The sequence below is a fragment of the Micropterus dolomieu genome, linkage group LG21 (genome assembly GCF_021292245.1).
Source record: "Micropterus dolomieu isolate WLL.071019.BEF.003 ecotype Adirondacks linkage group LG21, ASM2129224v1, whole genome shotgun sequence".
In the NCBI taxonomy this organism is placed as follows: domain Eukaryota; kingdom Metazoa; phylum Chordata; class Actinopteri; order Centrarchiformes; family Centrarchidae; genus Micropterus; species Micropterus dolomieu.
The window spans coordinates 12,205,353-12,219,718 of NC_060170.1; the positions used below are offsets into that span (position 1 = coordinate 12,205,353).

At 41.3% G+C, this 14,366-nt stretch overlaps 1 protein-coding gene across 1 annotated transcript in view; it reads left to right on the plus strand.

The window, feature by feature from the left end:
• Positions 1-1,651: 1,651 nt before the first annotated feature.
• Positions 1,652-14,366, plus strand: part of rtn4r (reticulon 4 receptor) — a 47,049-nt gene continuing 34,334 nt past the window's right edge. Inside the window, exon 1 of the mRNA XM_046034907.1 lies at positions 1,652-2,149. Coding sequence (XP_045890863.1) covers positions 2,128-2,149 — 22 coding nt within the window. The 5' untranslated portion in view covers positions 1,652-2,127. The remainder of the gene's footprint in view (positions 2,150-14,366) is intronic.

Here is a 14,366-nt window from a genome sequence, read left to right on the forward strand (position 1 = left end):
CTGACCAACTGGCCCCCATCTTCACACAGATCTTCAACAGATCACTGGAGCTATGTGAAGTTCCCTCCTGCTTCAAACGTTGTTGTTTCTGTCTGTGATTGTGTGTGTGTGTATCTGTACATGGTAGTTTGTGTCTGTTTTTGTTGTGCTTGTTGTCCTGTTTGTTCATGTTTGTTCTGTGTATGTACACTGAGAGCAATGTAAGACCCGAGTCAAATTCCTTGTATGTCTACAAATACCCCCCCAATACAAGTGATTATGATTATGAATGTACATGCCAGCACATGGAAATATTCCATATTTCCTTATAGGAAATATAATAAATATATACAATAGCCTCCACTGTGAATTCAATAATTTATCTGCCAGAGCTTACAGACTCATATTCAGTATAATTCCTCGCCTTAGCTGAAGGCGACCAGGGAATCATCTTCCACAGATGAGGCTTTTCTGTCTCTTTCCATGGTGATGAAGATCTATTTTTATGTTTGCCGGTAGGGGGCGTATGGTACCTAAAGATAATAGCACTGCGGCTGCGAATCCAAAGCTCCTGTGTTTCAGCAAACCAAGCAAAGCTAAAGACTATGTAACATATTTGGTCCACTCAGCATTGCGAGTGTATATGCTGCTCAATAATCTAATCACTTTTTAAAAAACCAACCATTATCATATCAAATGCAAGGAAATTAAATGTTTAATGTCGGATTCTGGGAAAGGACATGCCCTGCCCAAAGGCACTTTGAATTTCCATATGGAGAAAATACAGAGAAAGAAATGCCTGCTTGAATAGTAGGTAATAAAGACAATGTACAAAATGCACATTTAATTTCTAGACAAATTCAAAATATGAGCAATAAATTATAATGGAAAGAAATAAAGGGAGATGCTGACGTTAAGTCTTAAAATAAAATGAAAAGTAAGTTTGAGGATTTTTTTTTCTCTTGGTCTGTCTGCCCGGTTAAACAAGCAGAACTGAAACCACTGTTTTGTTTTGTTTTGTTTTCTGTCGGTGTTTAACAACTCCGCCTACGACATCAGAGCAGCCAAATTGTCCAGCCCCCGAGAGGAAGCAGGGCCCCACCAGCATTGGCCTGGCTTTTCGCCTGTCTTTTGGGGGTGTTTTCGTATGCATGTGCGTGCCTGGCCGTGTCTGATCCAAATAGATTCGCCTCACGTCACTCCCTACCCTCCCACCACCACCCCCCTGCACATAAAACATTCATTAGAGCGCAACCCTGCGCTGCAAGAAATGTGTGTCTGAATAAGTCATTATGTCTCAGATTCACTCTTAAAATATAAAGTAAATCAGTTGTTTAAAATAACTTGTTTTCCCAGTACAGTGTCAGTGTAGGGAGTCTTCTATAAATAACTGTAGTGAAATCAGGCAGAAAATTCAGCAAATTAAATATATAACATCAAATCTATTTTGCTTTACCTTGATTGATGGGCAAACTCCACTTTGAAATTTAAAAGGAATATTTTTTGCAGCGTTATACATATCCATAAAACATTCATCTATGAACGTTCTCCCTCTGTCTCTCTCCGCCAAACGCACCTCGCTGCCCCGCCCTCCCTTTCCACCTCCCGGTGCTGAACGCACACCGACGCTCACCAGTGCGGCCGACATCCGTGCGCATCCACCACACTTTTCTCCGTGTACTTGGGAAATATACAGCGGGGCAAGTGATCGGGCTGGATATGTGCAGCAATTTAAAAATGGATCCAATACTGATTTTTCGCCTTTGCCACTGATTATCCACTACTGCGTTAACACTTTGAGCTCTTCTCCGGAGCTGTTTGCGCGTCCTATATTTCGGGGAGGTGTCGACCGGTGTGTCGAGTCTACTGATCAGAATTTGGATGTTTATTGCTAACTATTTTGTAATCCCTCGTCCAAATGACTGAGCTAGGGTGCAGCCGGAGACGTGGCTCCCTACTCGGGAAGACGTACGGCTAAAGTTTGAAAGGTGCAGGGGTGCATTAGGCTGTCCGTCTCTAACCGTGCACTGGATTTGCAATTACCCATAAATTGCAATAAAACGCGGATATCCTATCTGTCTCCCCACAGCCTGGGATTCACTCGACTTGGATTTATCCAGCTTCTGGATTTCACCCGCCATCTAAATCATGAAGACCGTTATTATTGATGGTAAGTAGTTCACATTAGACAATAGAACGTCTTTGTAAAGTTTTCACATAAAGCAGACAGGAGGACCCTGCTGGGTTACTGCGCAATGATAACATCCACATCGGGCAGTGTCACTGCTCTATGGAGAATAGACACAACCAAAGATAAATCACATGTCCTAATTGGAGTTTATTCTCCTGGCTCCCCCGGGGTTTTGGTTAAACTGGTACCTAACTGACAATATGCGGGAATAAACACCTCTATTCTGCACAGTAACATATTATTATTTTATTAATGGAGCGGACTAACAAGCAGCGTCAATATCAGTTATGGATATTGCGGCTGTAAACGACCTTGACTCAGTGTCTCTTAATTGAGTCATAATTCAGAGCAGATTTTGTGCGCGCCCCTTTTTTCTCTTTGTAGGAGTGTGTGTATCAGTGCGCGTGAGTGAGAGTGAGAGGCAGTGTAGTGTTTGTAGCGGTCAATATGCTCTGCATGATATCGCAACTTAACCCGGGCATCCGATCAGCCCGTCTGGACGCTGTGGGCTGAGCTTTTGATGAAGTCTACAGATGGTCCGCTTGGCGGCCCAATAATACCGCTCTACTTTCCAGCTCCTTGGCTTATAATTGCTGTTTTTGTGGCATCGACCCACTCAGGGTGCCGCCAAAAAGACAGGGAGTAGGGCCTTATAGTTGGACGTGGAGCTATTCTAATGAGGACAGGAATGCTTTGCTATTCCCGCCGGAAATGGCTAAGAATTTTTTATTTTTTTTTGGCTGGAGCGTGCTCTAGGCTGTGTGTATGTTTGCCTCTGCGCGTGTGTGTGTGAAGGGAGAGGTCGAGGGAGGAGGGGCAGGGAGGAGGTAGCACCTGGCAAGTGTGTGTTCTTGTATGCCTGATTGTTCTTGTGCGCCTGCTTTGTGTAAATGCAGTGCAGAGAGAATAACACTTAGGTTACATGTGATGGTTGATAAGCAGCACCATGTACATGTAGGCCTTCTTGTGGAAAAGCCTAATCCCCACCCTGCCCCACCCCTGCACACACACACAGAGTGCTTATGCAACATCCTGTACACACTCCCTCTTCCTCACGTTGTTCATTACTTGGCTAAAACTGCAGGATTATGGTAAGAAAACCGCAGATGTGGGCCTACAGAGTAACTTTGCATTTCCCAACTAGCAAAATCAAAGAGATCTACTTGTGTATTCTCTTTGATATGTCACAGGGTGATGCAAATTCAAGTGAGCACCCCTTCATTGGCACAGAATGGCTTTGGGTCCCTCAGACCCTTCAGGCAGGTTTTCATCATCCACCTGCTGATGTGATTTAGCATCAGGTTTCTGACACACACCTATGTCTGTGTGTTTTTTTATGCTGCAATTATAAATGGTATCCATCTGATTTGGCGGAGAAAATATGGCCTGCCGTGTTTTGTGTTTAAGGTGTCAGAGTGAGGAGGGACTTTAATTTGCACCCTTTTTCAGCCAGTCAGCATATGATCTAATGACTCTGTGGGAAAGCTGTTGCTCGGGGGTGCTGTTGCTCCCTGTCTACTGCCAAACAAAGCCAATAAAGCCTAAATGAATGGATAAAACCATTATGGTGGAACTGAAGGCTTTCTCTTCAGGAGTTTTAAACCACTACACAATGAGGGCATTTTTTTCAATTAGTTAACTTTGTTATTGTTTTGACAGTGCCTTGCCAAAAACTCTGGCCTATTTTCAAAAATAGGCCACAAGATGTAGCATCTGAGGTGGGGAGATAATTGTTTAGAACGTATCAAGCCGTAAAGAAAAAAGATGGCATGCAAAAAAAAAAAAACAATAGCTAATTTGCATAGCGGAATTAGGTGGGATCAAACATCGTGCCATAAACTGACAATGAGACATGGCATCTTCCGCATCCTGAAAGGGAATGTGAAATTGATCCATCTTTGTGTTTGTATGGGTGTATATATGAGCACAGGGGGAAGGCTGGGAGGGATAATGTGTGTGTGGGTGTATTGTTCTTTGAGTGTATGAGGAGGTCTGAGGAAGGGAGAGACAGTGAAGAGAAAGAAAGACAGGAAGAAAGGAAGCGAGCAGGCATGTGAAATTGAGAGGTGTGAAGGTCTTGCGACTTATTATGCCTACCGCTTGTGTGACTTGCCACCACGCGTTGTCCAGTCAAGTGTCTTTCATCACATGTCAGTATGTCAACTGCATGGATGATGAAGCAAAGTGGGAGAAATATAATTAGTAGCTCTGCAGCTATCTTTAAAGTCCATCAGTGAGGAATGTGTTTACATTCTTGTGAAAGTTCATGTTTTTACCCCTCTTAATTGGGAAAGGTCAGCAATGAGACCAATAGGTCTTCTCTTGAGGTATAGGTATTTTTAACTCCCCACAGTACAAAGTGACCATAATATATCTGTAGCCAGGAAGGTTGCTGACTCATTGATTACTCTGCGAGGTGCTGAGATTTCTGACTTTCATTTCTAGCTTTTTGGGCCTGAATTTCAGGATGCTCCCACTCTCCCTGTTCTCATTTGTTCACTCTTTCGAAGTCTTTAACAGTTGTGGATTGTACTATGTGCAAGACCTTTCAGCTATGAAGAATAATAAACCTCTTTACCTGTTCCATGGACTGAGAAGCTCCAAGAGGAGGAGATAATAAGCACTGCTGATGTTGCAATTCCTGCTGGTTACCAATAGAGGTCGATAAAGGTCACACATTACCCTTTGTGATGAAGTTTTGGGGGTCAATGGGAGTCAATACAGCTGTGACTAGTGCAACATGTGATTTGGCTGCAACCCAAGACCAAATCACAGAAGAAGGTAAATAGAAGATTTGGCTTGGCAATTCAATTGTGTTCATCCAGAAAAACACATCAGTCCTCTGGGTTTCCAGAAGTAGACAAGGAGGGTAAATATAAAAGGTAGTTTAAGGGTAATTGGCTCCGATACAGACATCCAGCCTTGGATCAACTTGTCTTTGTCTTATCTGCACACAACTTCCATCACAACTGAATAGCATTGTTTCTCTCACAAGTCAGAAACATCCAATTATTTATTTACCCGTTTTTTCATAGCAATTTCATAAAATTCATAGCAACAGGCAGTGTAATAACGTTTGATAATGGTATTTAAAACTTGCCAAAAAGAGTTTGAATAACTCTAATTATGTCCAAAATGTAATTGTTCTCTTCATGTAATGCACTACTGGGTGATATAATCATAACTCTTGAGAGATGTTGTTGAATTAAAATAAGAAGATCTAGTTTTAACATGTAAATAGTTGACGTTTTAGGTAATGCTTACGTGGTTATGCAGTAAATCAACCAATTATTACAAAAAAAATCTATATAAAATAACACAATGTATTACAGTCTAATGAACCATTTTATGGACATTCTATTACTTTTGACTTTATATTGCAAGACTATTATTGTTAATAATATTATCTTGTATTATTGTTTCAGTTGTTTCAAATATCTTTGAATAGAATTTCATATTCAATTAAATTAGGATTAAATTTACATTACATGAGTCACAACACACAAGATTCACGAGTTTGCGCAACAAAATTGTGATTCATACATAAAACTGTTGTGGATTCCGTATACATTTTCTGATCCTAAGCCATTGTATTCATATTTCTTATTGATTGCTCAAAGTTTAAAGGATGAAGATGTGTCACATAGCCTCGGTGGTATTAAGGCCTTGGTTACAGTGACAGACTGCAGCAAGATATCTGAAAGCGGATCTGCTATGTTCACTGCATCCTGATGAGCACACTCCTTCAGGGGTTTCTTTTAATTGGCCGCGCCCTTCAAGTAGGACTGCATTTGTTTATACAGTACATGCACACACATACATGCAGATTCCCAGTGATACACACACACACACACAGGCATGCTGGCCTCAGATATCCTTGGAACCATCCGCTCTAGGTTATCACAACCTCCCAGCCCTTTCACTGCTAATCAGCAAGACAGAGGAACTAAGTGGATAAACGAGTAAAATTCTATGTGTTTATACAGAGGAAGCTAAGGGGCAAAAATATACAGAAAGCAAATGGAACACGCTATTCCCCCAGATTACCAGTCCTTAATCCTTTCTGTGGGTTATTATTCCACTATCAGAATATTGTTGGTTACCCCCCACTCCCTACACTAGTCTGTTAAAATAAAATAAAAAATAAAAAAGCAATAATAAGGGTTGGCTCTTGTCCTGAGTAGGGTGTGGGAGAAGAGGGAGGACCAGAAGAATTAGTGTTATGCAACATTAGGGTGGTGAGGCGGGTGGTGTCTTTATGGGGTGGATTTATTCATGTCTTTTTACATAAATCCACTCTGACATTGTATCATAATCCTTTAAAGGTGCCTACACATGACAGAGCAGATCCAAACCTCTAATGTTCCTAAACCCAACCCTAAAGTAAAAGAGAAATTTGCACACAATATGCAGTTACATCAGAGTTGCGTTCACACCAGTGTTGTGATTTCACTAGCAAGGACCACAATCAACAGGTATGATTAAATGATTTATTGATTAACGAACAGAAGATGTATGAAGCTTGCAGTAGCTGAATAGACATTAGAAAGCGTTGTGGGGAAGCTACGATAGGGAAATCCGCAGTAGCACCCGGGCACGACGGACCCCCTATAAACCTATGGAGAGGAGGAAGGAGATCAGGAGGCAGGACAGAGAAAGGGGTGGGAGGGAGGGATGCAGAATACGAGGGTGAAGGGAAGGACTTAGGACGTGTGGGTATTTATGGAAATGCTGGCGATGACGTGCTTAATGTGTGGTCCCACTCCTGAAACTCTGCTAATTAGCACCACTACATACCGACCGACCCCCCCGGGAGCGAATATGTATCTGTTGATTCCTTTAACACGGCCATAACGTTATATGGCTGCAGGACCTAGCATGCACAAACAGAGCTGGCTAATTTGTCGCACACATTGCCCATATCACTCCACCGCACAGTGTCATCTTTCAATCTGGGGTTTCACGGATGTTCTCGCTGTGTCCTTGGAACTCGCAGTGCCCACTTTTCGGTCCATGTACCAGTCAAAGTCGCATGGCCGTTCTAATCCTACTGCAGATCCGAAAGTGTGCACTGAGCTGGCTGAATGTTGGTGACGCTGATTATACCACAATGGGGAGGCTGACTGATGGCCTAGTAAATTGTTAATTAGACAGAGCAGAAGCCGGTCTTAAATTAGACGCATGAATGGAGCTGTTGTCAGCCTTATAAGTCAACCCTGCTCTGCTCCTCTTCCAGCAGGCTGCGGTGCCACTCAGAAAGATAAAGTGGCTGGTTGATCCAAAACGTGAGCACAAGTACAATGTCACTGATCATGGTGTTAAGAGGAGGGTTACCACAACACCAACAGAGATAGATAGATACATACATACATACATACATACATACATACATACATACATAAATGCATAGATGTGTACTATGTGTAATACATAAAGGGCATAAGATGTCATATTTAAAACCAAAACTAGAGAGTATCAAACAACATAATGAATACAAACATTTTTTCAAACAATGTCTCTTTTGTCATATCTATCAAACCCTGATAAACCCTAATAAAATATTTGTACATTACAAAAATTCGGTTCACAGCAGAAAGTTTGACGATAGCAAAAAGGGAAAGCCCATCAATACTTGGCTTCAGTTAACATGGAGGCCATTTTGATATGATTAGCCACATTTTGCTGACATACGACCCGATCTGAAGTCTGCACTGAGTCAGTATTGGCTGCTGCACTTTTAACAGCAGGACTGCCAAATGTTCAACTGAATATTTTTGAGGGAGGTTATCCTGAGGAAGAACCTCAGATTTGTTTCCTCCATAAAGATAGATAGATATTCTCTGGTATTTTTTAGCTGTATGTTCTCATTAGCGTTTTTGATGCAAAAAATGAACTCCTTACCAATCCTTGTGATCATCATCCTCATCCCGTGTGAGTCTGCCTGTTGTTGTGATTAGTTTGCAAACTCGACAGATGGGACTTGGATGGGTTTTTTTGATGCCACGTCTTACTAAGTCTCTTGCATCACCTTGTTGAGGAAGCTTAAGCCAATGGGGGCCACATTTCTCCACTGTATGCATTGTATCCAATTCTTCTCATTATTTATCTTCATTCAAGGCAAAGTTCTGAAGGACTCTGAGCTTTGCATAAATAGCTGCATATATGGGTGTTTTTCATGTGAAGGACAAATACTGTATGATGAATTCAGAGACTGCAGATTTTAGCAGGCTTTCAAAGAGTAGTTCAAAGAAAAGGCTGCTTAGACAGACAGGCTAGACAAACCATAAAACAGACAGACAGACAGACAGACAGAGAGATAGATAGATAGATAGATAGATAGATAGATAGGTGTTGGAATTGGAAGGATATCCTGGAAGTTATTTTTATTCACACCCTGTTCATCAAAACTGACTTAAATGTTTTTATTTGTTTGAATGGAGGTTGAATTTTTTGACTATCAATGCTAAATTGGAGAATAAAAACCTACTTGAAACACATGAAGGGCATAAAAGTTACTTTGTCACAAATACAAAAGAAGAGCAACTGGTGCAACCATGCAAACTCATGTTTTAATAAAATAAGGCAGTCAATGGTAATTGGAAGCCCAATCTGGTTTCCTGCAGTGCACAGTGTGCGTAGTTCTCCACACAACGGCAAGGCACAGTAAAGTTGGTTATCTTGGTGAGAATCCTTGGTTGGAGGTGTCACCTGCAGCTCTTTATCTAACAGCTGACTGATGGCTGCTCCTTCCTGGTCTATTACTCCCTTGCAAAAATTCAAAATGACCCGCTGACTTAAAAAATGCAGACAATTACCGCTCTCTTGTTTTGTAGTCACATTTTTGATTAGCGTGAATCAGTCAGTGCTAACCACGGTGGCAAACAAATTGTGTTTTCTGTGGCTGCAGTAGGATGTTCCGTTTGCATTAGCCATAACCTAATACAGCTCTGACACAGTGTAAAGAGAGGGAACAGTAAAACGTGACACTGATATCAATGAGATAAAAATACGCAGGATTAAATGCATGCCTCATTTCCAAGGATTCCTGTGATTCTCTCATGCTTATGCACTACCAATAGACTGCTATCTAGAAAGATAATTACTGAACGGAACCACATTGTATGACTATAAAAGAAAAATGATCTAATATATGAATGGTTATAACTTTAAAGAAGGAAAGATGGATTGGGAACAATTACCTGACTTCTGTGGCCTGATAGAGGAGGCCTGGGCTGAAAAAGAAAAAAAGATTTCTTCTTGTTTTGGAGTAGAATTTGAGTCAAAATGGAGTCATTAAGATGGATGTTTTCTGCAGTGCATCATGAATATTCAGTAGGGGTTAAAGCTTGTATAGACAGAGCGTGGGGTGAAAGAAAAAAGCACCTTGAGATGACGGAGTAAGGAGCCCACTTAATGAAAGAGAGAGCGGCTTAGAGAGACAGGCTAGACAAACCATAAATTAGATAGATAGATCAGACAGACAGACAGACAGATAGATAGAAATGGTGAATTTTACATTGTGTCATACTTCCATTGCAAATTGAGGTACAGACCGAAGTTTTTCAGAAACTGAGTGACAGATTGTGCTTTCTTGCAGTCACGTTGCAATACATTCACAACAGCAATGTGTCTCCCTGTGAGCTTGGTAGGTAGTTCACTGCTGAAATATGTATGGGGAGCCCTTCAAAGGAAATAGGTCGTCACTCCTCGGCTCAGGGGAAATTGATCCGTTATAGATGTGAAAGCTCATTTCGGTTGGCGCTAAACATATATAATATATACCTGTTCTGGTGGCTTTATACAAGAATTCCACAAATTTTTACAACTTTCTTTCATACACAAATCAATGTCCTCAATGCCAGATGGGAGTAAAAGCATTAGTTGAGCAGGAAATGCATAATCCTGCAACTGCTGCAGGAACAAAGACATACTCACAAGCATAAATGTGGGATCAGTGGAGATCCCACTCGTCTGCTACAATAAGAATGCCCTACAACACTATTGTTTATCTGCTTGTGAATGGACTGGGCTGCCCTCACAAGGCAAAATACAGTATGAGAGAAAGGTAACTCCCTCCAAACTAAGATGTAACATCTGCGTTCAAGTTTTGCTCACAGTCACCTCAGGGGCCCAAAGTAGGTCATACTTATTAAAATGCAAATCTGACAAGTGCGCATCATCGGTACTCTCCTTTTGTCCCTGTGCCTAATAATCATTCCTTCTGATTCTCTCCAATCTTTCCTTCACTCTTACTTTCTCTAACTCCTCCCACTCTGTGTTGGTCATGCTTCTCTTTCTAATTCTAATACTGTCTCACCCACATACACACCGTCGCTCATCTTTCTGTCTTCACTCTCAGGTGTAAATGCTGATTATCTTGTGTAGATATCAGGCCACGGCAAATTAAATGTGACCGCAGCTAGCCTGCCAGGACGTCCATTATAATGATATCTGTAATCTGCTGGGCTCAGGGGAAGCGGTGGGGTGGGAAGATAGAGGGATGATGATGGAGGAGGACTCAGCGTGTATCCGGTAGCTGGCAGGAGAGTAGCGGACATGGATTTTCCTCCACTGATGAGGTTTGCGTGGACTTCAGGACCATATGTCGTCCATGGGTTTAAGTCCTATGAATCAAAGTACCATTCAAGGCTGAAACAAAAGCGGAGGTCATGAACCATTGAATACAGTATGTCGTATTAGTGAAAAGCTGATTTTTGCCTTTTTCCCCCTACAACTATTGTGCTAAGCGTTCCTTGTTTCTGTGTTTCTGCACTATAAATGGTGGTTTATCATCTTAATCCTTGTATTCTCTGTTGCCATATGGCAGCAATCAGTGATCACGATAACTGCCTTTTTTTATCTTTATTCCAACCAATCCTGCTGCAAGAATCATAAAATGCATCACTTCCTGTTCCCCAGATGGTTTTTTCCCAAGAAAGAGCTACACTGGGTGTTAAAAACAACAATTTAGATGCTTTTTAATGTGTTATCAGTCAGTGATAGAGTCTCGGAATGGAAATCAATTGATCTGAAAGCACTGATGATTGTATCTGGGCAGTGGGCACGATTGAAACAACAGCACTTGGTTCCTGCAGTGCAGCATTTTGACACAACTCTCAGGCGGTAGACCTGTGTAAAGAATTTCCCATGGAATCCCTTTGACATACGGATCAGAGAGCACAAGGGAAGAATTGATCTGATGAGAGAAAATATTATACTGGGGATATGTCGCTGTTGCGGGTGCGTCAGCTTGGCTCGGTTTCCAAAACCTCTAATCAGATATGGTGCTTGTTTTCACATGCCTGTCCATGTTCCCAGCAAAGCCTATCATCACAGCAATTATTCCAGTGAGGGAGATGAGCACTGCCAACACTCCATCTCTGAGCTGTAAACAAATTAAGCTGAGGGGTCTTGATGATGTCTGTGTGAGAAACGAAATAATCTAAAACCAATTCTGACGGTCCCGCTGTGCCTTCCTGGCTCCTCAGCCGGCAGACACTCATGGGGGTGAAGCTGCGCTGCCACTGGAAAGCAGCTGGCTGTTACACCAGTGCCTTCCAGATGTATGGCGTATCTGTGATGTATTGTTTTATTTTTCTTATCTTTTCCAAGCTGTATTTACCCATTTTACGTCTGTGCTTTTGATGACAGACGCAAAATTTCCACTTGTTTAGATAATGGGTTTTGACAGCTCCAACTTTTAATCAAAGCACAAAATTTCCACCTGGCACTTTCAAAAGGTAATTAATGAAGATACAATTGCCATATGCCCCCTTAGACGAAATATAATTCAACATGATGCCATTAAGTCAGAGAAGGTTAATTTTACTGACATGACTTTGTAAAAACAACTGGTGGCTTGTGTTTTGATCTATCACATGTTTAAGCTCTTTTGTCTTGTGGAAATTTCTGGTGGTTTTATATAAATCTTTCAGTGGTTTTGCTGTGGGTAATTGACAGGTTATGTTTTCTCCCCCTCCATCGCTCCCTTGGAAGGCATTAGCATATTGAGTTTCGTGCCTGACTGTGAAGCGATTCCCACCATGCCTTTAAAAGGCATCGCATGAATAGGCGGCACATTACACCGCTGAGAAATATGAGACAGAAGAGAGAGCATACTCTTCCTCCACTTTTCCTCTCAGCTCATACACAATTCAGCGGGATGAGCTCAACATGCATGCGCACACACACACACACACAGACACAGGCTGCCTGAACCCCCTGCTGCTTGCTGACTCACACAAGGTTTAGGAGGCGGACCATATTTTCAGGAAGGGTGAGTAGTACATGTTCCATTCCCATCTACTATAGTTAACTCTGGAGAAGTAGCCATGAAAGAGGTACACACCTGAGCCTTCCCATGTTTTTGCATTGTTTATTGTTTCCTACTCTACCATGAGACTGAAATTAGGGCTGGAAACGCTACAGAATCTGATCAGAAGTTCAAAATCACACCTACGAATTCAACTACTGGCCTACTGGAAACACAAAAATCAAAGATCTGGAGCACTTTTCCTCTAAACGTCAATACCAGAGTTTAGATTTACTGTCAACTGCCCAATGTACTATTGGGTATATTTCTGAGACTGCTTGCTAAATGATCTCATGGGTTTTTACTTGAATACATTAACACCAAAATAAACAAAAATACCTGTTCTCTTACCTCCAACACAATCTTCATCAGAATTACACAGGCTACTGTATATAGTCTATAGGAGGGCATTTCAAATAATGATGCTGCAGAGCAATCAACTTGAACATATTGAACATATGTAAATAAAATGTATCGAGGGATCAAGAAAAGCCTCTAATGTCCATATGTCTACATTACTTTTTATAGGAACGGGCAGATAGCATGAATCTCAGAAAGAAGATTACAAAGAGTAAAAGCATGAATGCGTCACAATCAAGATCACATATGTAAATCCATCCATTATCTATAACCACTTATCCTTTGTGGGGTCGTGGGGTGCTGTAACCTATCCCAGCTGACATTGGGTGAGAGATCACAAATCCATTGTAAAGCAGAAAAACTGATTTCTGCCTCCACCCTAATACAATGGAGGTGAATGCAAGTTTGCTTTTGGTACTCTAAGAATCTAACAATTACATCTGAAAAGCAACATGTCCTTGCAGAAACAATGTCCCTGTTACTCTGGTTACTCAGGATGATCCAAAGACCTCTATATCAATAGTTTTCAGTCAGAAGGATTTACTTCTTCTGAAGGAAGAAAGTGCTGACAGCTGAAACATTTTAACAGTTAAATGTTTTGAATTGTTGTGCACAATTGGAATATTAGAAAGTATACAAAAAAAGTTAAAATCTTGATTATATTTTTCCTCCACAGCACTGATGATCATTTAAGTAGTCCCCCATCTGCAGTGATTTTATAGATTGTCTTCATTCTAGACAATTGACTATGGAGAGATGTTTTGTTGTGGAGAAAGAAGATGGAAACTCGAGTTTGAGACTTGGACTCGAGTCCGACTTAAGTCGCACACACAGTGACTTCAGACTCGACTTGAGACTCGTCCTCAAAAGACTGGACTCGGACTCGAGGTGCGGGACTCGTGAACAATGTTTATTTCTTGGAAACGTCTGATGAGTTTGCTGTTATTCCCCTCCCACCGTTACCACCTGCCTATGTAACACATAGTATCAGCTGCGCGTAGCCACATTCATCATAAATTTTGTCTTTAAAACTTCATACAACAAGGCCCACAGGCCTCCTTAAGAGTCATGCAAAAACAACATTTGAAACATTTTGTTACTGAGAAAGTTTAATTGTCATTATTTACAAGACAGTTTAGCTACGGTTAATGAAAATAAATCCACGCTACCTTCCATCACCCAACCTTCCTCTATGGGTGGGACCATGCTCTCTTGAACTTAGAAGCGCTGAATGCAAAATAGGTAACCTGAGGTTAGTAAACATGTTTAGCTCAGCATTGGCCATCTAAAGTTAGCTTGCTTCTTGCTTTAGCTACAACCTACAGGAGGTTAACTCCGACTGTCGTTCCTTATGAAAAGATGAATGAGCGTTTGTTTACGTGCTAAACTTGTGGCAGTCGATTAACGTAATCATTTACTGCCATCACGTTAATTATTAACATTGGCTGCAAACAGGTTACAGGTTTTATTGTTGATCATGTAACTTTACAGTTTTTAATTATAACTTTACACTGGGTTTGACAG